General features: G+C 28.9%; 8 protein-coding genes and 1 non-coding gene across 9 annotated transcripts; 3 read left to right on the forward strand and 6 right to left on the reverse strand.

Annotated features, from left to right (window-relative positions):
- Positions 1-413: 413 nt before the first annotated feature.
- NEW1 (New1p) lies at positions 414-4,067 on the forward strand (the record flags this gene model as incomplete). The annotated part of the gene is made up of 1 exon (XM_064859868.1): positions 414-4,067. One exon carries the CDS (start codon positions 414-416, stop codon positions 4,065-4,067), a length of 3,654 nt encoding a protein of 1,217 aa, XP_064713241.1.
- A 349-nt stretch (positions 4,068-4,416) lies between these two features.
- On the reverse strand, positions 4,417-5,274 carry FPY1 (flavin adenine dinucleotide pyrophosphatase; the record flags this gene model as incomplete). Its single annotated transcript, XM_064859869.1, has 1 exon — positions 4,417-5,274. The coding sequence occupies one exon, from the start codon at positions 5,272-5,274 to the stop codon at positions 4,417-4,419; it is 858 nt and encodes a 285-aa protein (XP_064713242.1).
- A 783-nt stretch (positions 5,275-6,057) lies between these two features.
- CHP1 (ribosome-associated Tef1p biogenesis chaperone CHP1) lies at positions 6,058-6,501 on the forward strand (the record flags this gene model as incomplete). The annotated part of the gene is made up of 1 exon (XM_064859870.1): positions 6,058-6,501. One exon carries the CDS (start codon positions 6,058-6,060, stop codon positions 6,499-6,501), a length of 444 nt encoding a protein of 147 aa, XP_064713243.1.
- Positions 6,502-7,592: 1,091 nt separating this feature from the next.
- On the reverse strand, positions 7,593-12,143 carry ECM5 (Ecm5p; the record flags this gene model as incomplete). Its single annotated transcript, XM_064859871.1, has 1 exon — positions 7,593-12,143. One exon carries the CDS (start codon positions 12,141-12,143, stop codon positions 7,593-7,595), a length of 4,551 nt encoding a protein of 1,516 aa, XP_064713244.1.
- Positions 12,144-13,052: 909 nt separating this feature from the next.
- On the reverse strand, positions 13,053-13,469 carry SIP18 (Sip18p; the record flags this gene model as incomplete). The annotated part of the gene is made up of 1 exon (XM_064859872.1): positions 13,053-13,469. The coding sequence occupies one exon, from the start codon at positions 13,467-13,469 to the stop codon at positions 13,053-13,055; it is 417 nt and encodes a 138-aa protein (XP_064713245.1).
- A 513-nt stretch (positions 13,470-13,982) lies between these two features.
- Positions 13,983-14,937, forward strand: PAI3 (Pai3p; the record flags this gene model as incomplete). The annotated part of the gene is made up of 2 exons (XM_064859873.1): positions 13,983-14,211; positions 14,714-14,937. 2 exons carry the CDS (start codon positions 13,983-13,985, stop codon positions 14,935-14,937), a joined length of 453 nt encoding a protein of 150 aa, XP_064713246.1.
- Positions 14,938-15,135: 198 nt separating this feature from the next.
- DDR48 (DNA damage-responsive protein 48) lies at positions 15,136-16,962 on the reverse strand (the record flags this gene model as incomplete). The annotated part of the gene is made up of 1 exon (XM_064859874.1): positions 15,136-16,962. One exon carries the CDS (start codon positions 16,960-16,962, stop codon positions 15,136-15,138), a length of 1,827 nt encoding a protein of 608 aa, XP_064713247.1.
- A 762-nt stretch (positions 16,963-17,724) lies between these two features.
- Positions 17,725-20,397, reverse strand: HOT1 (Hot1p; the record flags this gene model as incomplete). The annotated part of the gene is made up of 1 exon (XM_064859875.1): positions 17,725-20,397. The coding sequence occupies one exon, from the start codon at positions 20,395-20,397 to the stop codon at positions 17,725-17,727; it is 2,673 nt and encodes an 890-aa protein (XP_064713248.1).
- A 1,322-nt stretch (positions 20,398-21,719) lies between these two features.
- On the reverse strand, positions 21,720-21,795 carry PWA37_003345. The gene has a single exon. It is a non-coding gene; the product is annotated as a tRNA-Ala (tRNA).
- Positions 21,796-27,116: the final 5,321 nt, after the last annotated feature.

Below are 27,116 nucleotides of genomic sequence, written 5' to 3' on the forward strand. Positions count from 1 at the left end.
TCTAATCTCGTTAGTTTAATAAAGAATTCACTATATCCACACCCTGTTTCTTCACTTTTTTTTTCCTCTAACTAAAAGGAAATGACAAAAGAAATTTCATCTATTTTTAATTTTTTTTTTTTTTTGGTTTTTTTTTCTTTTTTCTTGATGAGCATGAAAGATCAGAAAAAAAAATTTTTTTTTCATTCTTATTGTTAAATATTCTATTTGACAGATAAGTTCAAATAATATATTACTATGCCATACTCAGTCATTTTGCTATATATCAACTAAATTCCTGATTTCTTCTTCCTCTCTATCCTTTCTTTTTTTTTCTTCTCTTGTCTCTTTTTATTAAGTGATTTGTAAAATTACATATACATAGTAAAATAAGAAGAATATTGTGTTATATATACATATATATATCAACCAAAATGCCACCAAAGAAGTTTCAAAATTTGGATGATTTTTTAAATGAACAACCAAAGGATCCAAACTTAGTTCCATCTCCATATGGAGGTTATTTTAGGGCTAATAATTATCAACAACAACAACAACAAAGAACTGTTAAAAAAGATTGGAATCAAGGAAGTAAGTTCCAAAGATATAATCAAGGTAGTAACAATTATAACAATTATAATAATTATAATAACTATAGTAACTATAATAACTATAATAACTACAACAATTACGGTAATTATCAACAATATGGTGGTTACAAACCAAATTATCAATCATCTTATAGTGGCAACTATCAACAGTCTGCAGTCAGTCCAAATACTAGTCAAGCTCCTACCCCTTCTGCTTCCACTGCTTCTTTAACTTCTTTAAATAACAAACTGGGCAATTTGGAGCTATCGCCAATCTCTTCTCTATTATCTAAAATACCTGAATCAACAAATATTACTGAATTAAAATCAATTATTAAAGATATTCTTGACAAATTCAAATCTGCACAACAAGAAGAAAATGATAATGCCAATGATACCACAATTACAGCACAAAAAATTGTTGATTGGGAAATTTTGGATGTTCTAAGTAGATTAATTAAACCAAAAAATCCACCTTTAATTAAAGAAGGTGCAATGCTTCTAATTACCAATTTAGCTCAATTCTTTAATAATAAAAATCCACAAGAAGCCTTTCTCTTACCATTCTTTGAATTAGCATTAGAACTAATGGCGGATAAAGATAATAATGTCAAAAGAGCTGCCCAACATTCTATCGATGCTCTTTTAATAACTTTCCCAGTTGAATGCTTGCCATCTTCTGTCTTACCCGTAATATTGAAATATCTATCATCTGGTGCTAAATGGCAATCGAAATTGGCTGCATTAGGTATCGTTAATAGAATTAGAGAAGATGCGCCAAACGATTTACTGGAATTGACTTTTAAAGAAACTGTACCAGTGTTAACTGATGTAGCAACAGATTTCAAACCTGAATTAGCCAAACAAGGTTATAAAACTTTATTAGATTATATCTCAATCTTAGATAATTTAGATTTATCATCTAGATATGAATTAATTGCCAAAACATTACAAGATCCAACCAAGGTACCTGAATCTGTTAAAGCTTTATCTAGCGTCACATTTGTTGCCGAAGTCACTGAACCTGCTTTGGCTTTATTAGTACCAATTTTAAACAGATCTTTAAATCTATCTTCTTCCTCTCAAGAACAATTAAGACAAACAGTTATTGTGGTCGAAAATTTGACTAGACTAGTCAATAATCGTGTTGAAATTGAAAGTTTTATCCCGCAATTATTACCTGGCATTAAAAAAGTTGTTGACACTGCATCTTTACCAGAAGTTCGTGAATTGGCTGGGAAAGCATTAAAAGTTTTAGAAGGTGATGAGGATAGTGTAACAAAAACAAATGAAAATGAATTCTCTGGTAGATTAACTATTGAGGAAGCTAAGAAATTCCTTTTAGAAAAATTGAATAAAGTTTCTTCTAATCAAGATACAAGCTATCCTTTCAAACCATTTTTATCAACTCCTGATAAAAATGGTTGTGATGAAACTGTAATTGATTACCTGGGTAGATGGTTGACTATGGAAGCTAACGTTAATGATTGGAAAAATATTGAGACTTTCTTAATCAAGATCCTCGGTGAATGTAATAAAGATATTGTCGAGAATGACTTCGTGGATGGTTTAAGATTGATTTTCCATCAAGAAAAAGTTAAAAATGATGAGGATGAAGGTGTAGAGATTGTCAACACAGATTTTTCCTTAGCTTACGGCTCAAGAATGTTATTGAACAAGACTACTTTAAGATTATTGAAGGGGCATAGATACGGTTTATGCGGTAGAAATGGTGCTGGTAAATCCACTTTAATGAGATCCATTAATAATGGTCAACTGGAAGGCTTCCCAGATAAAAATACTTTGAGAACTTGTTTTGTCGAACATAAACTGCAAGGTGAAGAAGGTAGTTTGGATTTAGTTTCCTTCATTGCTCTTGATGAAGAATTACAAAACATTTCTCGTGATGAAATTGCAACAGCTTTGGAATCAGTGGGTTTCAACGAAGAGAGAAGAGCTCAAACTGTTGGTTCATTATCTGGTGGTTGGAAAATGAAATTAGAATTGGCTAGAGCTATGCTGCAAAAAGCTGATATTTTATTACTGGATGAACCTACTAACCATTTGGATGTTACTAATGTTAAGTGGCTACAAGATTATTTATTGGAACATACTAATATAACTTCCTTAATTGTTTCCCATGACACAGGTTTCTTGGATGCTGTCTGTACTGATATTATTCATTACGAAAATAAGAAATTGGTTTATTATAAAGGTAATTTGGAAGCATTTGTTAAAGTTAAACCAGAAGCTAAAGCCTACTATACATTAACTGACAGTAATGCTCAAATGCATTTTCCTCCACCCGGTATTTTGACTGGTGTTAAGTCAAGATCAAGAGCCGTGGCCAAGATGTCCGATGTCACCTTTACATATGCAGGTGCTGATAAACCTTCTTTAAGTCATGTTTCTTGTGCATTGTCTTTGTCATCTCGTGTTGCCATTTTAGGTCCTAATGGTGCTGGCAAATCTACTCTAATTAAGTTATTAACTGGTGAATTGGTCCCTCAAGAAGGTAAAGTTGAGAAACACCCAAATCTTCGTATTGGTTATATAGCACAACACGCCTTACAACATGTTAACGAGCATAAAGAAAAGACAGCTAACCAGTATTTACAATGGCGTTATCAATTTGGTGAAGATCGTGAAGTCTTATTAAAGGAGTCTAGAAAGATTTCTGAAGAGGAAGAGGAAATGATGCAAAAGGAAATTGATATAGATGATGGTAGAGGTAAAAGAGCTATTGAAGCTATTGTAGGTAGACAGAAATTAAAGAAGTCTTTCCAATATGAAATTAAATGGAAGTATTGGAAACCAAAATATAATTCTTGGGTTCCAAGAGAAGTTTTAATTGAACATGGATTTGAGAAATTGGTCCAAAAGTTCGATGACCATGAAGCTTCTAGGGAAGGTTTGGGTTATCGTGAACTGATTCCATCTGTTATTTCCAAACATTTTGAAGATGTCGGTTTGGATGCTGAGATTGCGGATCACACTCCATTAGGTTCATTATCTGGTGGTCAATTGGTTAAAGTTGTTATTGCTGGTGCCATGTGGAATAATCCACATTTATTAGTTCTTGATGAACCTACTAACTATTTAGATAGAGATTCACTTGGTGCTTTGGCTATGGCTATTCGTGAATGGACCGGTGGTGTTGTTATGATATCACACAACAGTGAATTTGTTGGTGCCTTGTGTCCTGAACAATGGATTGTTGAAAACGGTCAAATGGTTCAAAAGGGTATTGCACAAATTGACCAATCTAGATTTGAAGATGGGGGTAATGTTAATGCAGTTGGTGTTAAGATGATTTCTCCATCTGTCGACAATGATGATTCACCTGCAAATATTAAAGTCAAGCAAAGAAAGAAAAGAATGACAAGGAATGAAAAGAAAGCTCAGGCCGAACGTCGTCGTTTACGTTATCTTGAATGGTTATCCTCTCCAAAGGGTACTCCAAGACCAGCCGATACCGACGATGAAGAAGAAGATTAATATTACATAATTAAATTGTATCATAATTAAAGATGACATTATACATACGTATATAAATATATGTTATATTTTGTTTAAATGTATATGCTTGATAGAACAAACTTTTTTTGCAGTACGTCAATACTTTAATAATTTGATAATTAGCTATGCACATATATTAAAAATAATGATAGAAATTAGTATAGTTTTAAGAAATATTTTGAATAGATAATGTGTACTAAGTAAATTAATAAATAAGTAAATGTGATTAAAGCAATTATAATAATAACAGTAAATATACATATATATATATGCTTTTATGTGTGTATGCTTGTGTGTATATATGCAGTATTTATCTTACATGTATATTCTAATTTAAAATTCTATTATTGGAATAACTATCTTCCAACTCACTTGAGATCTTTTCACCTTCTAACTCAATAATAGCACGATCCACGATAGAACGAAGAAAATTATCATGCTTCTTTTCCCCAAGGATACTTATAGTGTTGAAGCCCATACCATAATGAGGATATGAACCAATTTTAATCTCTGGAGATATTTTTTCTGACTGTTCCTGGTATAATTTCAAACGATGAGAAATTTGTGATTCAGTTAATTTTGTCTTAACAAAATATCTAACATATTCATTACGATCAGTAGTTAAATGAAACAAATCTTTCAAGATTGGTGTAAAAAAAGTTAACATTTTTTCAAATAGTTGTGGAATACCTGGGAATATAAACACTTGTTGATTAATGGAACAAATTGGTACCCATAGATCATCTGAAACATAATAGTTTTTGACGTTACTACCAGAAGGTAATGTAGCCATTTTATAATAATCTTTTAACGCTTGTTTATCTAACCTACTCTCAGGATTTTGTTTTTCTTGCATTCTTTTTTTCAATTCTTCATTAAGTACACAAGGCAAGCCAAAACTTTTAGATATTGCTGCATACGTTATATCATCGTGTGTACTTCCTATTCCCCCTGTGGTTATGATAAAATGATATTTTTTGGATAATTTACTTACAGTTTCGACAATTTGATCTTCATCATCTCCGATTGTGATTATTTCTTTCAACTTAATCCCGAGATTAAAACAGTACTTGGCGAAAAAACGAGAATTAGTATCAATGATCTTCCCATTTAACACTTCATCACCAATAATAATACATGCAGCACTGATTTTACTCATTCTTAAACTTTGCACAACACTAATCATGTAGTCGCAGAATCACACTTAAATCAGCAAAAGGTTCAGACAGTTTCAAGTATAACTTTACCTCATAAAACAGAGTTTCTGAAATATAACCTATTCTAAATAATGACTTAGGTCCTTATCCTTTTAGATTCGAGGGCTATGGTGGAACTGAGTTACAATTTTTTCTTTTTCTAAGCCCAGCAACTATATAATTAGTCTCATTTCTCTGGCTAATTCCTACTATTCAGTTATCTTTGGTTTAAAAATTTTTAATATATCACATTATATGCAATCATTTCCCTCTTTTGTTGTTTCTTTCCTCCTGTTTACAAAGTCTTGGAGCATTGGTTCTTTTCTTATTTCGGTGATATTGCCTTATCTGGCAATGAATTGCAATTGTAGGAAATTCTTCAAGAAAAAGGAAAAAATTGAGGTGAAAAGAAAAAAAAAAAAAGAAGAAAAGTAAAAATTCGATCACGTGACTAATTAGATTCCTTTTTTTTTTTGTTACAGAAAAATCGATATGCATTTTTTGTCATTGTTATTGTGTTATAGGGACCATCAGAAAAATTTGGATATTAAAATGGGAGAACATAATTCATCAGCTTCAATTGTAGCGAAATAAAAGAATGTCTTAAAAAAATTAGTACTCTCTAATATTTAACCCTCCATGTATTAGGGCGTGTCTTCATTTCTGTGTTTCTCTTCCTGTTTTTTTTTTTGCTTTCATTCCCACAAGAACCTATTTAACTATCATCGAAGAATTTTTGCAAACAAAAATATAGTTCCTATCATAAATATACAATGTCCCTAAACACATTTGACGCCAACAACGCTGATAACCTAGAAGAGATTGAAAAACAATTTGCTGTCATTGCTGTCGAACAAGCTGAAACTTATTGGAATTTGCTTACTAAAGTTAAGGGTTCTAAATTGCGTCTAACCAAGCACGATGATGAGATTTATAACACTTTCATGCAACATTTTCCAGAATACAAAGATATTGAAAGACTAAGGAAATTTTCCGAAGAAGAATTGAAATCTAAGACTGGTAAAGAAAGATGGAGAAAATACATTGCTCTTTTTGAAAAGACTATTGAAGATTACAACTTTGGTACTTTATTAAGAACTGATGCTAGTGATGAATATGGTCAACATACCACAATCTTTGCAGTTAGAATTCAATTTTATGCTTTTGAAATTGCCAGAAATAGGCATGGCTTAAATGATTGGATTTGTAGTAATTAATTTATATACCTTTCCTTTGATATATTGTCACTTTTATTTGAAAAAGATATATGCATATAATCAATATTATATACAAATTGGAATAATTTTAAATTTATGAATAGTATCAAATGATACATGCATGTAGTAAGAACGGATAACACAGAAGAAAAGTAAAGTAGAAACCTATAGATAAAAATAAGAGTCTTTCATAGACTAGTTCATTATGTGTGGTTCAATATTATCTCCGAATATTTAAAATCTATATATGTTTCTGTACATATTTAATTATAAAGAAGTTTTAATAATACTTACTGTGTTTACTCCGACAAGCCATTTATCCCAATAATGAGTTATATCATTTTCTATTTAGTACTATTATATTAGGACATACTCAATTGTTAATTTCTTGAAGTTTGTTATATTACTTTTTAAAATATAATGTACCTTTTTTGTGGATTTAGTCAATATATATATATGTATCATCAAATACTTTACAGACTCACATTAAACTAAATTGTACTGAGAAAAACTATTTTAATTTATGTAACAATATTTGAATTAAAGGATAAGAATTTCAAATTATTAAAATAGTATCACCAAGAAATCTGAAAGAAGTTTTTAGTCTATATAAAATTTGTTGTATTGTGAATATTTCTGAAACGCTTTTATGTATGTTGAGCTTTAAATATTGTCTTTTTCAATTGATACTAAAAAAGATATATGTACCTATAAAATAATCACCTATTGAATAATGGCAGAATGCAACTATCCTAAGAATGCACTATTATTAGAAAGAAAATATATATATATATATATATATATATATAATGATAGTCGGATTTCAGTACAAAGAGTAGTTTCTGAAGAATGTAAAACTGAGATGCCAAAGGACTTTTTATTCATTCCTTTTTATTTTTCAATAAGAAAAAAACAAGGCACACACTGCAGAATCCATTTGGAACGTATTATTAAGAACATAAAAAATTTCTATCATAAAAATAACAAAACTTGATAATTTTTATATTACCTTATGCTAATCTGGAGTTTATTTGTTTAGTTTATTAATGTGAACAGAAAGAGCATAATATCATAGTAATATTTTTACATAGCTAGACTGTGATAATAGTTTTCTTAGTTTTCGTGTAAGATTCATACTGTGTTTTATCAATCGAATGGCAATATCTCTTTAATGGACCTACCAGATCAATAAATTCTATTTTTGATTTTTCTGCTTTTTTCAAGTAATACTTTATTAATGATATAGGAACATCTTGATTGATATTGCCATCTTTAAACAGAGCTTCATACATAGAATTTCTGAAAATAAGGGCAATTTTATAAAGTTCAAAATACTGTTGTAGAATTTTTTTATCAGGAATCACATCCAAATATAGAATATCAAGAATGTTTCTTTTCAAATCACCAAAGTTAACGGCGTCTGGTTTATGAATTACTGTATTACCATTGATATCACAGATTGGACATACAAATATAGTATTTTCATCATTACTAAAGTCCCAATCTTTGCCACCAATACAGATTGTGTGATACCATTCTTTACAAATATCACATTGAATCATAGTCTTCCCTCCTTCTTTTTCTCTACAAAGACAATATAGTGCCTCAGGAAATGAACTTTCTGTCTCACTTTCGATATACTTGTCTCGTGTCAAATCCAATGTTTTCTTAGCTGATTTTAATATACTTCCAATACTTTGACCGTTGGTGATTCTTCTTAGTTCACTATACCATGCCTTATAATCTGCAATTCCATCTGCCAGGGATGGTTTCCCTTGCGCCTCTTTTATATTGATTCTTGTATCTTCTACAGAGCCATTAAATCTTGGGAAATATTCAAAACTTTTTATAGAATTACCTCTAATGTAACTATCTATTTCATCAATAAACTGCTTATTACCTGCTAATTGTGACAAAAAAGGGTTCTCTTTCGAAATAGTGTCTTGAATACAACCACTTATCATTGTTAAAGTCCTTTTCAAGTTAATGGGAATCGGTAATCTTTTTTTATCTATTTGAACTACGATACTATCGATATCCTCAATTGAAATCATTTTGTGTTTTCTACTCTTATCAATGATCATCTGAATTTTACCAAAAATTTCCTGACATAATAATATTCTTTCTTTGACCTTTATTAATTTAGGTACATCTTCTTCCTGACAAAAATTTATACCGTAATTCCAAAAATCATATAAAAAAGTCAATGATCTTGCAATTAATGAATCAGAAATATCAAAAGATGTGAATAATTCATAATAGATATCAGACCATTTAAATCTACAGATTGATCTTATTAATATTTGACAGTACGTATGATCTAATGGAATTTCAAAACTTTGTAGGTAGGCCTTTTCTAGCAGTTTTAATTTATTTGAAGCAATTGCTATTTCGACTTTACTTTTAAATTCTTGACAAATTTTGTATAATTGTATCATATAATCCATTTCAGGTGATGTAATAGATGATTGCATTAAAGTCTCAACCAATTGATTAAATTTAGATACTATCATAGTTAATGGAGATTCATTTAAAACTGTTAAAGGATTCTTTTCAAAGTCTTCTAGATTAGGTTTGATTAATTCCAGATTAGAATTGAATTGAAATAATATCTCTTTACATTGGTTAATTGAAAGATATGCTTTGTCAATCAAGTCTTTAATACTATAATAATAATTATCATACACTGTTGTCTCCTCTAATAAATTTTCAATGACATTTAAAGGAATTCTTTCATTATCGTATTTTTCAACCAACATCATAGATATTTTTTCTTCCAATGTCATTGATAATAGAGGATCGTTGGTATTACTTGAAATAAGCAAATTATCTGTACTATCTATTAGTGAAAGCAGCAGATCATTTTGATAATATAAATGAACTGATACATGCATATTTGATAACGGCACATCAAATAAAATCCAATCACTGTTATCTAAAAGTTCTAGATTATTTAGAAATTCAGCTAGAGATAAAGTCATTCTAGTGCTTTTATATTTTATTTCAATTTTTGAGAATCCAGTTGGTTTTAATGTAAAATCAGATATAAAATCAAAACGGTTTTCGATTACCTGCAGATCAGGAAAATATTTAAATACTTGAGATCTTTCATTTAATTCTACCTTCACAATATCAGATAAATCATGTTTTGCTTTTTCAACCAAGCAATGATCATTAGATGATTGGATAATATTAGTCAAAAGAGAAGTATAATCGATGCCTGGTAAACAGTTATTTAACGCAAGCCAATGGGATCCTTCCTTTAAATATCTAAATGATATAGATTTAGGCAGAAAGTAAGCTGACTCAGAAAAATAAAAATCACTACCTAACGTGGAAGAATAACATTTTGGATATTTAAAAATATAAGAACCAGATTCTTGAAAAATTCTATAAACTTTAATACCGTTTTCCCGTAGATGTGATGGTCTAATTTGTAATTGCTGATCTATCAATATGATATTTTCCATTTTTTTACTATTACTACTATCTGCAAAATTAAAATCTTCATATGTTGATAATCTATCAATGAGAGTATAAGAAGGATTTTCTATTTCATCATTTTTAAGGCATTTATAAATGTTAGAGTTCACAAATTTTGAATCATTGAGGATTTTACTATTCAAATTTAACTTTCCATAATTTATTGAATTATGACTGCTCTGGAGATATTTTTCAAATTTTTCCATATCCTCGGGTGGAATCACATACCATATTTTGGGTGCTCCAATGTGTTGATAATCTACAGAGGGTAAGTATGTATCATTTATTGACCATCCTGATACCGAACATAACATTCCAAGATCATATTTAGATGAGGTATAATCACCTTTATCGAAATTCAAATACCTAAAACATGATTGACTGTCTAATGGAACATTCGCCAAATTCCACCTGTCATATTTCTTTTGCAAATTATCGGATGAACTTTGAGGTTCTTGTAAATTTATCTTGTGATTTGCAGAACTTAATCTTGAACCAGTAAAAATTGTTAAATCTATATTATCTGACTCTAAGATCTCAAAATAGAACTCTTCAAATTGAGTTATATCTACCGATTGTATATTATGAGTATCCTCAAGGAAAATGTCATAATATTTTATAAAAATTTCTTGAAAAATTTCTTGACTTAAATTAAAATATTCTTCAACGTTGAAAGTTCTTGCTGCTAGATTAACATATTTATCATGATCATATAGTGGAAACCATGATTGCCATTGAGAAACAAATGTGTCTCTTTCTTGTATTTGGGAATTCGTAATGTCTGTTTTCGTCCGACCATTGATGTTTAAATGTTTTACTATTTTCATGTCTTTAATTCTTGGATAATCATCGCCAATAGAACATAATTCATATACTGATTTAATGGTGTCCTCGATTTTGTTCTTATTTACAAGCCTGGTATGTTTGTCTTTGTAAGCATGAGTTATAGCAAAGTGTGATTGTTCAAAATCTAGCAAGAATTTTTGATAGAATTCTCTAATTTCCACTTTTTCTTCTTCGTTATGTGTATAATTTAATCTCTTCTCGATGAATCCCCATTTTTTACCTTTCTCAACTTTTTCAAACCCACCATTTCTTTGAACCAATCTATATAATGAATAAAGGCTGACGGATTTACTGTTAATTTTAGGTAGTTTATCAAACTCAGAATCCTTACTGGAGTTGGTGGTATAGAATTGGTAAAGATCATGATAAAAGCTCAATATTGATCTATTAATAAGTTTTCTTGATGTTAATTTCTGTTGTCTACATTTAAATGAAAAATTCTCAAAATTTATCTTCTCTTTATAACTATCAGGAACCTTTGATGAATTGAACTTATTATTATTATCATTGATAACTTTTAGTTTAATACAACCATATTTTTGGCCTATATCACTCACTTTATTAAAAAAATCAATTGGACTTTTAAATACTTCTTTGGAGACATGAAAAGTTGGTATAGAATCCTTGGAGATTGTATAGTATTGACCAGAAAGGTTATGGAATAGTCTTTCACTAGTTTGTTCGGATGATAGATCAGTAATTGAAAGAGTATTTATTTCAAAAGTTTTCGCACCTAGTTTGACACTGTCACTTTCATTTTTCTTTAAATTTTTAAGTAAATCTGATATGGCATATTGATTATTGTTAATACGATCAGTAGTATGACATTTTGCCGTTTTAAATAACGATCTTTTTTCATTCATGGAAGTTAGTGATGATACGGAAGAATTTGAAGATGTAATATTAGGTGAATCAGAAAGCCTTCTTTTCCTTTGCATAATATTATTATTAATTGATGATGTGGTAGCATGACTTGTATCATTTTGAGATTCAGCAATACCCAATTGTTCATTTTGCAAATCAATGGCCCTTTGTAACGTTGATGGGATAGAGATTACACTATTTTGTTGGGATAGAATAGATCTGTTAATATTTGCGTCATTAGTCGTAGTTGTGTTGTGATTATTATTATTGTCCTTATAATTATTATCGTTGTTTGTGTTTGCGTCATTGCCGACTGCATGTATAGTTTGTGTTGGATTATTCCCAATTACAATATCATTATCATCATTAGCAAATGCGTTATTGTATTCATTTTGAGACAAGCCATCTAACAGGTACAGTAGTTTATCAGATGTCTCTTTATCTTCCATAATGGCTCTTTTATCTATATTCTTTACAAATATATATTTATATCCATATATCCTATTTCTTTTTTTTATTTTTTTTGTTTAGGACTATTGACGTACAACAAAATCTTCAAAGACTTTTATAAAAACAATCTACAGGATTGTAAACGGTGTATCAATTATAAAATTTCCAACAATGTTAAAGAAGGTTTTCACATGTTACCATTTTATTTTTGTCTAAGTTTTCCCTCATGGGTTTTTTTTTTTTTCAGTTAATTTTTCCTTTTCTTTTTTATTTTTGTTCTTTTAAAATTTATGAGATGAACGTCTGTCAGTTCAATTACAAGCAAAGAAATACTTCTATTCTCGAGAGGTTTCAATATTAGGTAGGATATATATAGTGAGATGTATATATAAAGCTTAAATATCCACATGGGGTTAAAAAAGACGATGTTTTGAAGACTTATTTACTTTAAGAAAGAAATTAAACCAAAAAACAAGATAATAATAATAATAATAATAATAATAATAATAATAATAATAATAATAATAATAATAATAAGGAGAGAAGAATCTTGATGTAATGAGAAAAATATTATTAAATGAACTTATTTAAAGAAAATAAATATATATATATATATTTTCTTTTTGCTATGTACACTGTTAAATGTTCATATGTGTGTGTATGTGTGTATGTGTGTACTTACTTGTGTGGTTATCTGCGGGAATTCAAAGGATTTTCTTTTAATTGTGTGTTGTTTTGTCTAGTTTTTAGTATTTTTATTGGAGTAACAATAATAATATATATATATATATATATATATATATTATTATTGTCATAACAGCATGTTAAGAAGAAAAAGGAAAGGATATATAAAAAAATAAAAAAATAGAAACCTAAAAAGGAAGTGTTTTGAAGGTTCTTTTCTTGCATTACAAGTCTCTTTCAGTTGGATTATAACCTGCTGTTTTCATATTTTCTGCTGTTTTCCAGTCATTTTTGAACCCTCTACCAGCACAGGCGGACTCATCTTGGTCATTCATGTGTTGATGATGTTGATGATGTTGTCCATGATGTTTCATGCCACCAGAACCCATGTATGTATCGTTCATTCCACCTGATGTACGTCCTAGATCGTACTGATCACGACCCATATCTTCTTCTCTTTCTAAATTTTCTCCAGTTTGGAACCTCCTTGGCTGAGTCATTCTATGTCCACCTTGCATACCAGCATGTGATTGCATTTGTGCACCTGCTTGAGCTTGTGTCCTTTGACGTTGTTTCTCTTGATTATCGTCATCTAATGACCCTCCGACTTTTTCAGTAAATTTATGAATTAAATTAGACATCTCTGTATTGAAATCGAAATTTGGATAGTGAATTGTATTTAGGTTATGAAAGGGCAGTGTTATTTTCTTCTATTTCTACTGGAGTGTTTTGTTACTTAGTTAAGTGACCTTATTATTTATTGATATTAACAAGATTGATATAAAAGAGACTTTATAGAACCAAAACAGAATTAGTTAGTAAGATAAATATCTTGTAGATATATATATATATGTATGTATGTATGTATGTATGTATTAATATGTCAGACATATTTGAAGGGAAACAATAAGAGTAATGTATCGTTGTATAGTTCTCTTGTTGTTATCTTACATCATAATTGAACATTTTTGAAAACAACAAAGGATTCTTCCAGCCAAATTATGCACAATACAACACTGCACAATATTGTATTAAGTTTGTTTCTCCCTTCCCTTCCCCTTCCCCCTTTATGCTTTCTTCGTATCAAACACTTCCTTTAAACCATCCGGTATCTTCAATCACAATGCGAAACATCTATTGCAAACTGAACAGGAATGTTACAACGTCATCATCAGCAACCCTTAAATATAGGTACCTTCGCACTACCATGCCTCTCTCTTTCTTTCCACCAATCACTAATCACCAATAAACCAATCGTTCACAACGGAACAGATAGACTATCACAACTATCACCAACAACACTATCTCCATTAACTGTTACCACAGTAGGGAGTACTACATTGGGTATTATACTAAAATTCACTCCCAGTAATATTACTGCTGGTATGTATTACTACAGCTATTATTATGACTATTACTGCTATTGTGATTACCAACAACTACCATCGCTGCGGTCCATGTTTTCGTAATGAATTGGAGGCAATTGAAGGGAGAGTTTCCGTGTGAATTACATACGCGCGATCAGTATACGTCATTAAGGGAAACAGTAGATATAAGTGACGTAGACAAAATTACACTATGTAATAATCATCGTGGTTTGTTGATATACAGAACTATTTTCTTCGTTACTAAACTGCTGCTTTATAAGATATAGCATATCTATTGCAATTATTTATTTCTTTGTCATCCTTGACACACGTACATTAACATATATACACATACTCATTCATATATATATACATGTATATATAACCTAAAAAATACATACCATAACTTTCGGGAAGTTACGTTTATGTATTCTGTCAAGTAGTAAATAGACAGATATAGTATATATATAGATATATACAAATATCGATTTCAATATTATTGATTATGGAGGGTACAGGTGATAAGCATATAGTTAGTGAAGTTTTAAGAGAGCAGAAGGAAAGACTTGCAGGTGAAGCTAAGGTCATTAGTGAAAATCTGTCCAAATTGAAAGCAGACAAAAGTTTGACCGATGAAGAACGAAAGGCTCAAATTGATTATAATACCGAGCAATATAATAAATTAATTGGTGCAGGTTCAAAATGGAAAGAAAAGTCGAAAGAAGAAGAACAGAGATTGTAAACCATTAAAAAACTGTTGCAATCATAATAAGAAAAAAATAAAAAAAAAAGTAATTATGTTTTCTTAAAGTACTTATTTTTTTTATTGATTTTAAACATACATACATGTATATATATACATATATATATATATTGGTCTAAATAGTAAATAAACAATTATATATATCACTATAATTTTTATGATTATTATCACATATATCTAATAATCGTTGTCATCATCGTAGTTGTTGTTATAGGAATCGTTTCCATAAGAATTGTTATTACTGTAAGAATTGTCATTGTAATGTGAATTACTTTGTCTGTAAGAGTTATTGTTACTGTAGGAATTGTTGTTCCCATAAATATTGTTGTTATACTTGTCCTTGTTCTTCTTAGAAGAACTATAGGAATCGTTGTTGTCATAATTGTTATCATTTCCGTAGGAATCATTGGTGTTATAGTTGTCGTTGTTACTAGAGGAGTTGTTATTATAAGAGTCATCATTTCCGTAGGAATCACTATTATATTTGTCTTTGTTCTTCTTAAAAGAGCCATAGGAGTCGTTTTTGTCATAACTGTTGTTGTTTCCGTAGGAGTCATTATTACTATAGTTGTTGTTATTATTGCAGGAGTTCTTATAAGAGTCATTATTTCCATAAGAATCATCGTTATATTCATCCCTGTTCTTCTTAGAAAAGCCATAGGAATCGTTGTTGTCATAATTGTTGTTGTTACTGTAGGAGTTGTTATTATAAGAGTTATTATTTCCGTAGGAATCACTATTATATTTGTCTTTGTTCTTTTTAGAAGAGTCATAAGAATCATTATTGTCATAATTGTTGTTGTTACCACAGGAATAGTCATTTTCGTATGAATCACTATTGTACTTGTTTGTGTTCTTCTTAGTGGAGCCATAGGAATTGTTGTTGTTGTTGTAAGAATCATTATTGTAAGAGTCATTGTTTCCATAGGAGTCGTCGTTATACTTATCCTTGCTCTTCTTAGAAGAACCATAAGAATCGTTGGTTCCATATGAATCATAATTATACTTGTCCTCGTTCTTCTTGGAAGAGTCATAGTAGTCGTTATTGTCATAACTGTTGTTGTTTTCATAGGAGTTATTATCATCATAGTCGTTGTTGTTACTATAAGAGTTATTATTTTCGTATGAATCACTAGTATATTTGTCCTTGTTCTTCTTAGAAGAGCCATAAGAGTTGTCATTGAAAGAGTCATTACCTCCATAGGAATCACTAGTATATTTATCCTTGTTCTTCTTAGAAGAGCTATAGGAATCGTTGTTGTCATAACTGTTGTTGGTTCCATAGGAATCATTATTATCATAACTGCTGTTGTTATTATAGGAGTCATTATTGTAAAGGTCGCTATTTTCATACGAATTGTTGTTATACTTATCCTTGTTCTTCTTAGAAGAGTTATAGGAAGCATCATTATCATAGTAGTTATTGTTGTTGTTATTGTTTCCATTATAGTCGTTGTTTCCATAGGAGTTATTGTAACTATCAGAATTATTGTTATTATCATAATAATTATCGTTATTCACATAAGAATCATCACTACCATAGTTGTTGTTGTCACTGTAGGAATTGCTACCGTAAGAATCCTTGTTATTGTAAGAATTATTATTGTTATCATAAGAGTTGCCATTGTCTCCATAGGAGTTATTATTATCGTAGGAATTGTTACTGTACTTGTCTTGGTTCTTTTTGGAAGAATCATCGTTAGATGAATAATAAGAGCTATTGTTGTTGTACGAATTGTTATTCTCATAAGAGCTGCTATCATAAGAATTGTTGTTATAGGAACCATTGTTGTTGTTATTGTTGGTGTCATTGATATGAGTGTTGGATAATTGTTGTCTCACAGAAGATTCCAGCTTGTTAAAATTATCTTCACCAACTCTTTGCTTAAAAGAATTGATTTTATCTTGACCAATAAAGTTTTCAACTTGATCGACCAGATCAGTGTTATTAGAATCGATATCACGGTCGGTGGTAAACTGCTTGACCTTATCTAAGAAACCCATTTTGTCAATTTTACTAAAGTAAGATGGTTATATGGTGTGAGTTAATGGTTGTAGCCTGTTTTGTGAGTGTTGACTTTCTTACATATTCATAAATAGAAAGGATAAAGCGGATTAAGGAACCAAAAATTTTCCAGATATGCCAAGTGTTTCGATAAATTGGAAAAAACTTTAGTAGTATAGTTTTTTTAACAGCTTATGATAAGATATTTATATAGTTGACAAGATCTTCTTATTTTAGAAATAAAACAAGATAAAGAGAGATTTAAACAAGAACAAAAGAACAGGAAAGAAAACAATAGAAGTAAAGAGGTCAATAATAGCCGCAAAAACAAACCATTCCTGAGAAAGATATACGAAATTCGAAAAACCACCAATTTTTTTCCGAAATCGCTAAAAATAAACGTCATAAATTAAAATAGACTAAGCCGAAAAAGAACAAAACAAACAAACGAACAAGCAGTTTCTTTTTTTTGTGTTCATATTTTGTCAAAAGAAGCTAACATGGCAAAGATTGTTACGAGAAAAGATTGGATAAGGCCATCGTACTCTTTATCTTTTAGTTATATTATGGTTTGCATTTATATTTGAACGGTGGTACTGTTGTCCAAATTTTATCGTGACATCGTTATGGATTCTTTTCTCTATCAAAATCCTGTATATATATTTTACAAAATACAAAAGGATATCTTTTTTTTTTTTTACAAAAGTACCCGTTTCTTACGTATATGTATATCAAACTATGATTTTATAATGTATATAATATTAAATACCGGTTAGAGATTGCTGCAACCAACCAATGGTGCGTCTCTTAACCTCTCCATTTTCATCTCTATATAATCGTCGTTCTTCTAATATTTTTATCATCTCATCAGCTGTCTTTCCGTTATCAATCCCATTCAAAATATATTTATATAAACGCTTGCGACGAGAGAAAGTTTTTCGGTTTTTTGTTAGCCTCCATTTATTGCCATACTTTTCCTCTAAACCTCGAATTGATGGATTCCCATTAATTCCATGAACATATTCCTCCCAAATAGTTCTTACTGTGTTAGGTGCCTTTAGGATCTTATAATTTAGATCATTATTGACTTCGGGTGTTGAGATTTCTTCAACAGTTTTCTCTGTTTTTTCATTATTTTTCGTTTTAACTTTTTTCAAGGATTTGTTTCTAGATTTTTTCACTCCTTTAGTTGTAATCTTTTTCCTATCATCATTTATATACATTTGAGCCACATTATTTTCTTCGTCTACTATGTCCTCATTATCCTCTTCCTCGTCTTCAATTGACTCATTGCAACTTTCATTTATTTGTTTGATGCAATGTTCTTCTTCCTCTTCATCATATTCCTCTTCTTCATCATCGTCTACATGGATAACAGATTCGGCGTCTTTCGAGCCATTAATACTGTGATGATCATCATTATACTCTTCTTCTTTCTCTTCTTCATCATCATCTTCTTGATATCCATCTTCGTCCTCTAAAACTTCAACATTAGAAACTTTATTTCCCGAATTGGTGCTTGGATTTGTGTGTTTTAAATTGTATTTCGTTTCTGTATTAGTATGACTAGCGTTATCATCATTCATATTATTAGAAGGTGATATTTTTGTTGATTCTTGATTAATATATTCATTATTTGGGATCATAGCAACTTGATTGTTGTTTCTGATTGTTGTAGCATTATTATTCGATGAACTAATTGGATGTGTTGTTGAAATTGGGGTGGTATTTACCGGTTCAGAAGATGGAAATATGAAATGATTAATATTAAGTGGATCCAATGTATTAAGATGCCTGCCATTAGAGTTAGCATTTGTGATCGCGGTAGCAGGTACTACTTTTGTATTAGTGGAAGCATTCAGTTTGGGGATATCATTTAATGATGCTGTTAATACATTCGAATTGTTGATAATTCTATCATTGGTTGACAGAGGTTCATTCCTACTGTCACTATTAAAAGGTAGGATACTACTTGTTACTAATGATGATTGTTGTGTTCGATTATTTGTGTGAAATCTTTTCCGTTTTTTGATTCCATTTGGGTTTAAAACAAAATTGTTGTTTCCACGAATATGTTTCTTAAAAGGAACAAAATAGGAAGATTGTAGAGTGTGTAATTCAGGGACTGAGTTTGACATATTCAAGCTTGCTATAGAACTTTTACCATTATTATTATTTACAAACTTACTATGGGTTGTGTTTATATTTTGATTATTGGAATTTATACTTGTGGATAGGTTATTAATGTGTGCAGTAACCAGATCATCACTATTATTCTTAATATTATTGTTATAATGATTACCAGTACCATTGTCAAGTACTCTGGTTTGATTATTCTGTGATAGATACGATGAAGAAACACTTGTAATTGATTTTAATAAATCAACAATGAATTGTCTTTCTTTAGATATTTCCAAATAATCATTTTTTCTATATTCTTGTCTTTTTTGTTCAGTTATTCTACTTTGTTCCAGTTCACATGAAAAATTGTTAATTACAGTTTCTAACTTTTGTAAAGTCTTATTTTGTATATTAAATGCTTTTGTCAATTTAAGGAATTGTTCTTCCATGGTAATCATTCTAGCAGCCATCTCATCCATTCTTTGAAACATGCGTAAATGATTGGATGAGGATTCCATACTGGAAGTAAATGACGCTGGTGAAGGATTGCTATGCGGTTGTGAAGGCTTTCTAATTTTTTCTTGAATATTTATATGTGAAGAAGGTGTGGATAATCTTAATTTATTTATTTCATTGTCGGTCGGTTTTTTGTTTAGTTCAACTATTGGATTGATCGAATTGGATTCAGTTTTATCTCCTGTACTTATTTGACAAATATTTGGCGAATTAATGTTGTTTATTGACATAGCTGTATCAGAAGTTGTAACAGTCGAATTTCCATGAAAATTGTTGTTTGTTTGATTGTGTGATATATTCATATGAGTTTGCGGAAAGTCGATTATCGTATTATTTGATTTACTAGAGATTTCGTTGAGATTCATTGCTAGTGATGAACTATTAGATGATTTTGGTAAGTTTATGCTTTGTGAATTATTCATAGTAGCAGTTTCAACAGTATTTGAGATTGGATTATTATTAATGGTATCAGAAACAATAATAATATTATTGTCAATGCTGCTATTGTTTTGACCAATTTGATGATTATTCTTTAAATTCATCATGTTTGAATTATTACTATTATCAGAGCTGTTGAATTGTTCGTCATTTATCAAATTTTGTGGGTTTACACTTGAAGATGATATCACATTAACGTTACTTGTTGTATTTTCATTTGATTGTATAGAACTAACAGTCAACTGGAACTTGCTATTAGTATTATTATTGTTATTAACAATATTTACCATTTTAGAATTATTAGAATTAAATTCGTTAGAGGAATCCTTAATAATACTGGGCGGATTGGTTTCGGACATAATAAAATGTACATTGAGATATGAAAATGAATCTGAAAACTTTAAGTTCTAATTAGTATTACAAGTAGTAACAAATACAGAAGGCATGTATGTAAGCTAATAAATACAGAGAGGTAAGATATTAGAAGTTTCTTATCAGATTATTAAATAATGGCTAGGGTAATGGACATGAATAGTAACTAATTATGATGAAGTCACTTGGTTCCAATATTATTTATTATATTTAATTTGTTAGAACAATTTGATGATGTGATGAAATTATTAGTAAAATACTCTGGATAAACTATACAGCGTTTTTCTAAATATTATTATTTGGTTAAATAAACAAGCAATATGGGTAGTATATTGTCAATACATGGATGCTATCAAGTCTGTTCTACTAAGTTTCCTATCTATAAAATAAATGATATGTGATGCGGCATGTGTGAAAAAAAAATCCGAATTATTCCGAGATAGTTTTACAAAATTACCTTATTGAAAAAATAAAAAATATTCTTGTAATTCGAATCCGCTAAAGGCTTAAGTTTTTTAGAGATAGTGGCTTCTTTGGAAAGATATTGGCGGATTTTACATTCAGTAATGAAAGACAGAAGATCTTGCTTTCTGAATCACTCAGTTTGCAGGGAAATTGTTTCTTGTGTCTCCTTTTATTGATACTGGTTCATGTAATAGCATTATTTCTCTTAATAGTCTCTCATCTTGTACCATTTTAGATGTTGATGTGTTAGGATTTTGAATACTAGCTTAGAGAAATAAGGGTTATCGATATTTTTTCCAATCTCTCCTTTTCAGAAAGTTATATAATAAACCATGACGGTTAACATATAAAATATTATAAAGATGCAAAATATATAATTAGTAGTAATCAACAAAAAGTACCAAGAAGTTAGCAGAGAATAAACAAGAATAAATAAAAATAGGAAATTATGTATATATTATATGTTACTTAGTTCTATTAGTGTATTAATGTTTTAATATTACGTCTAATGATACAGACAGAGTCTATGTCTTGTATTCGATCAAGTCAATTATTATTAACACCACTATTACTGAAATGACTGTTATTAGAAGTTGTAATAGATAAAAACCTATTGCGAGAAAAATACTTTCCTAGAACATTAAAACGGATAAATGATTCTTGGTTGAATGCCCATATATGTTATATAAACTATAGTTCACTCAAGGAGTAACTAATGTACACAGACATATAGATAAACATACTTATATAAACAAGAGAAACAAGAATGTCGACTCAACAAAAAGTTTACATGATGGTTTATAGTGACATCATGATTTTATATGTTACAAAAATACAAAAATAAGATGGACGAGTCCGGAATCGAACCGAAGACCTCTCCCATGCTAAGGGAGCGCGCTACCAACTACGCCACACGCCCAAGAGAAGCTATGCGGTTGTTCTAGAATAGAATAGTTATAACCATCAAGATTACATAAGATCCTGAATGAATTTAGAACTATTTATTGTCTTAATAAGCCATACACGTGCTACAACATTAGATGCTGCATAATAAAGAGATTGGATTACATAAGATTTAACAAATCTAGAATTTACCTATTGTTTTAATAAGTCCCACGTGTATTACTGATCACCATGATTAGAGAATTGGGGTGCAGTTCTAATCCACTAGTGCACCTAAATTAATATAATAAATTTTAGGGTTTGAATCAGTCAAGTCATTAATGTACTAATCTGAATAATCGATCGAGCTCCAGAAAACATATAAAAGGACAACGTTTTCTGGAGATAAAAGATCATCTTCCATAACCGTTTCTTGTAAATAATTTATATATTATATATGAACAAAAAGAGAACAACAAGCAAGTAACAAGTTAAGTAACTTTGAATAAATATATTAGCTCAATATAAGCCGCTCAATATATAAGACCGTTTTAGTAATTATATTATCGCCTATAATTGATTACTGTCTCGATTACTTGAATGACTATTAATATTATTTGCGCTTCCCTGGAATACACAAAGAACTTCACCACCTCATAATACAACAGCAGTTGTATACTGCTCCATAATAGAAAACCATCACTACCAAGATTATACAAGATTCTGAATGAATTTAGAATTACCTATTGTTTTAATTGGTCATACATGTATTACTAATGACCATGATAATTGTGCCGTTTATCAGTAGTGCATCCAAGTACCATAACCAGTAAATTGGGGTGCAGTTACTAATTCACTAGTGCACCTGAATTATTATAAGAAATATTAGAGTTTGGATCACTAAGTTCATTAAGGTATCAATCTGAATAATTGATTGAGCTTCAGAAAACATATAAAAGGACAACGTTTTCTGAAGATGAAAATTATCTTCCGTTACTCCTCTCTTATACATAATTAATATATTATATATAGAAGAAAGCAAGAACGATAACTATAAGAAAATATATAAGTTTGATATAGTCGTTTGATATATAAGGACTGTATTAGTAATTACCTTACTAATTGTAACAATTACTGTCTTGATCAATAAATTATCCGTTAGACATAATCTGTACTTCCCAATTTATTAAGACAATTTTGACGTAAGGCTTTGGAATCAAAAATTCTAGTAGAATTCATTTTAAACTAATATAATAAGATAATGTAACTTACAATAGGATATTGGTGGTATTATAAGTTTTATTGTTATTTATAGTAGGAAATTAGTGGTACTATAAATTGTTATTGTATTGCTTGGTCTTTTTCTTTCCACATATGTAATATACAAGATACGATATTATACAGTATACTCATTTTATCTTCGAATCTTCTTTAATATAAATTTTCATAACTTTTAATCACTTAGTACGATGGATTTAGATTATCAAACATAACTCTAATCATATTTCAACAGAAAACTTTAAAGTACTTTGTACTACAACACAGATTGTAGCATACTAAAGAAGTCATCACTATTGAAATTACATAAGATTCTAGGGAAATCTAGAATTGCTTTTTGTTATTAACAAATTACACACTTGCTATTACTCATCGTAATATTTGTGATGTTTATCACTAATGCACCCAAAGTTACTACAATTAATAAATTGGAGTGTGGATTAATAATTCGCTGATAGATTAAATTATTGACTTTAATAATTTAGTCAAACCTTATGAAACATTCAGGATACTAGGTTACGGTGGCGTTTTATTATACAACATAGAGCTCTGTATATTAGGATGTATGATACCACAGAGAGTACCGGTCAATAAACATATTAAAAATAATATTTTTAAAAATATAACCTATTTTTTATGTTAGTTTTTGTTTACAATTTATATATCACATATAAAAGTGAGTTAGAAGTGCTAGAATTAATAAAATAGTTTATATCAAGTAGAATATATTATAAGAATATATTATAAGAATATATTATAAGAATATATATTTGATAAAAAAAAAGGCAAATCTCATTAATTTAATGCTTTAGAGCATTAATATTGATACCACGAGTTCTAAATTTCATTAATATATAGGTGTGTGTATGAAATTTTTAACCCTGTTATACATATTTGAACGATGTTTTAATATTTGTGTAATTATCGTCTATCCTAATTGTAAATAGCTAGTCATTTGAGCAAAACGTAAAAAACATTTTTCTCAAAATTAAAAAATTACTTTTATTAAAGATCAAATTTAGAAATCGACTCTTTTAATACCATAAGAGATTTTCTCAGACAATACACTACTATATAAATTTTAATTATATATAAACATTTACAAATTTAATATTTGTTAATTCCAAGTAATACATTAATCATATAATTTTTGTTATGTTCTCTCAATGATCAAAGGTTATTTAAAACAAGTTTGGCAATATTAATCTAACAATCGTTTGGATACACCCACAAACTAGGCCCAGAATTTCAGCCTTTTCAAATCTTTTACTTCAACATTGAATATTACTAACAATCTACATTTTCTAAGATTTTTCATTTAGAATTCTTACAAATACACTTGTTATTGCATAGCTAACTAAACCTTAAATCAGTGGTCTATCTTTTTGTAATAATTTATGTCTGATCTTAAAAAAACTTTTGTTATAAATAAAAAGGTAACTTTGTTATGATATACACTGTAAATAAACCTTTTTATACAAAATAACACTAAACAAATATTTTAGTAGGGGATAAATCTTTGAATACAGTTTTGTAAAATCTTGAAACTATGCTATTAAAAACTACTGCAAAAGTGTTATGAAAGATATTAGATAATATAGTCAAAATTAGAGAACTACCTCTGTTTATCCTTCTATGGAATAAATACTTTATATGATTATACAAGGAGCACATAGTATATAATAGTTTCTTAATTCAAATTAGAACCACATGGATATAATTTACATATCGAAATATTTTTTGTTTTTAATAAATACTATAAAAAGTAGTGGAACTTGAATTTCTTACTATTCATGGTAATAGTGAATATCAATAAATTATAAATGCTTATTTTATTTTATACTAAAAACGTCTATTATATGTTTTATTTAGTGTAAAATTTTATATCGGCTTTGACACTATTAAATTTTCTACTCCTTAAGATCTTTGAACAATTTTTTTGGTAAAAAAATAAAATGTGCTCCCACACATTCTGGTACATCCATATACTACATAGTAAACAAAAAAACTAAATTAAAAATAATTTTGTTGAAAGATAATATAGATGGAACTCTCGTTTTCCAATAAATTTGAGTATTGTTTTATTATCCATAATTATATAATTATACAGACTGTCTTACTAACAGTAAATTACACATTATGCATCCTCTGGATGAATAATATTAGTATACATGTTCTTAGCGTCGGTGATCATACTATATGTTATTATTGTGAATTATTATTATTATTATAATATGTAATGCAATTTTCCCTCGATCTTTTGATTCGGAATTAATAATTATATAAATACAAAAGAAACATATGATAAAGTATATATAACTTATTCATCCAGATTGGAAAATTAATAAGTAAAGTCGTCTACTTATATATATTTACCTTTTGGCAATTTTTCATAATATATTAATTTATTTTGATTCTGTTTGATTTTATCTCCATAATATTGAATGTGCAAAACAAACATTTTTTCTCTTTGATATATTTACATGTTACTCAAACCGGTAATATATCATCCCAGCAATGCAAAATTTTCTTCAGAGAAATAATTTATTTCCCAACTCTATATAAACTTATTTTCATAATTTTCTACATATTAATCCTTTCAAGATAACCAATGTAAAAAAGCCTTATTTTTGTATTCTCTTATTACTTATTTTTTTCGTCTATGAAAGAGTGCCTTTTACTTATCTATTTTTACTACTTCTTATTTCTAAAAATAATTTACTTATATTTTGGATTTTAAAAACAATATGCCTATTTTAAATTTTTCTAAATAATGAATGATAGCATATGTCGATTCACAATATATGAAAACTGAGAACAAAGAATAAATCATTCATATCTCAAATTCAATTGGATAAAATAAGTAAAGAAATTAGCCATAATTTATCCTTAAGAATTTTAATGAATAATAGTGATATTAAGCTTCTTCAATTCTTTTTATTTATGTTTCATATGTATTATTATAATTATTAATATTTTTATCTCATCTTTTTGCCTTTTCTTTATCCTTGCTTTATATTTCTATTTCTCTTGGTAAAAAAAAACAATTTAATGAAAACAATAAGTTTGTTGCTATCAATGAATAGTTCTCTTATCAATATTAAATTAACAACCATCATGATATATCACATTGAACAAACTAACAAATACAAGGTTAAATGAAATTTTTGTAAATATAAAATAAGATTTTTATTGACAAATTTAAAAATAAATGGTAAATAAGTAACTAAAAAAAAACAAGTGAACTTGTACACCTAATAACATAGTTTTTATTTTACATTTCTGTTTTTTACATTTTCTTTCTGTTTTAATGTTTATCCTCCCTTCTAACCCCTTCTAACATTAAGATCAGACTGCCAAAACAGTTTCAAAATTTAAATCATTCATTAGTGCCATAACTACATTGATCCATTCGATATTTTATTTCCCTCTACTTTTCTTTTAATTTAACCTATGATAAAACCCTACAGAAAATATTATACCCAAGAAAGCAAAAACAAAAAAAAAAAACGTAGACAAATAATACTAATATTTAAAATATCTGATACAATCTTGAAAATAAGAAAAAATACAAAACTAAAACACTTAAGAGCCATGAATAAAAAACTACTATCTTAAGCTTTAAAAATTAACCTATAAAACTGTAGACAAATTATGTTATAAAAATTTGTCGCAAATCTTTCACAAAGTGAAGGAGACACAAAACCTTATGGTTTTCCTATTACAGTAATATTCTTAAAGTAAAAAGTCCATCTATTTTCAACAGGCCGTTAAAAAAAATGAACCCCTGAAAAAAAGTTTTAAAAATTTTATTATAAGCCCTATTATAAATTAACATATGTCCATATCTTAATTGTCTGAACCCTAATAAGACCACTTTGAACGAAATAATAACCGTGATCTATAGACAATTACATAAACATTATCAAATATTACAAAGATAAACAAGAGTAATATCGGCACCAACTATTCTATTGTGACCAGGTTACAAACCCTTACTATTATTTTACTAAAGATATAAAAAATACAATGACTACACTCAGTTATTTTTTGTTTTAATACTTTATTCTTTTCACCTACT

This window comes from Arxiozyma heterogenica (assembly GCF_036370985.1).
Source record: "Arxiozyma heterogenica strain weizmannii chromosome Unknown scaffold_27, whole genome shotgun sequence".
In the NCBI taxonomy this organism is placed as follows: Eukaryota; Fungi; Ascomycota; class Saccharomycetes; order Saccharomycetales; family Saccharomycetaceae; genus Arxiozyma; species Arxiozyma heterogenica.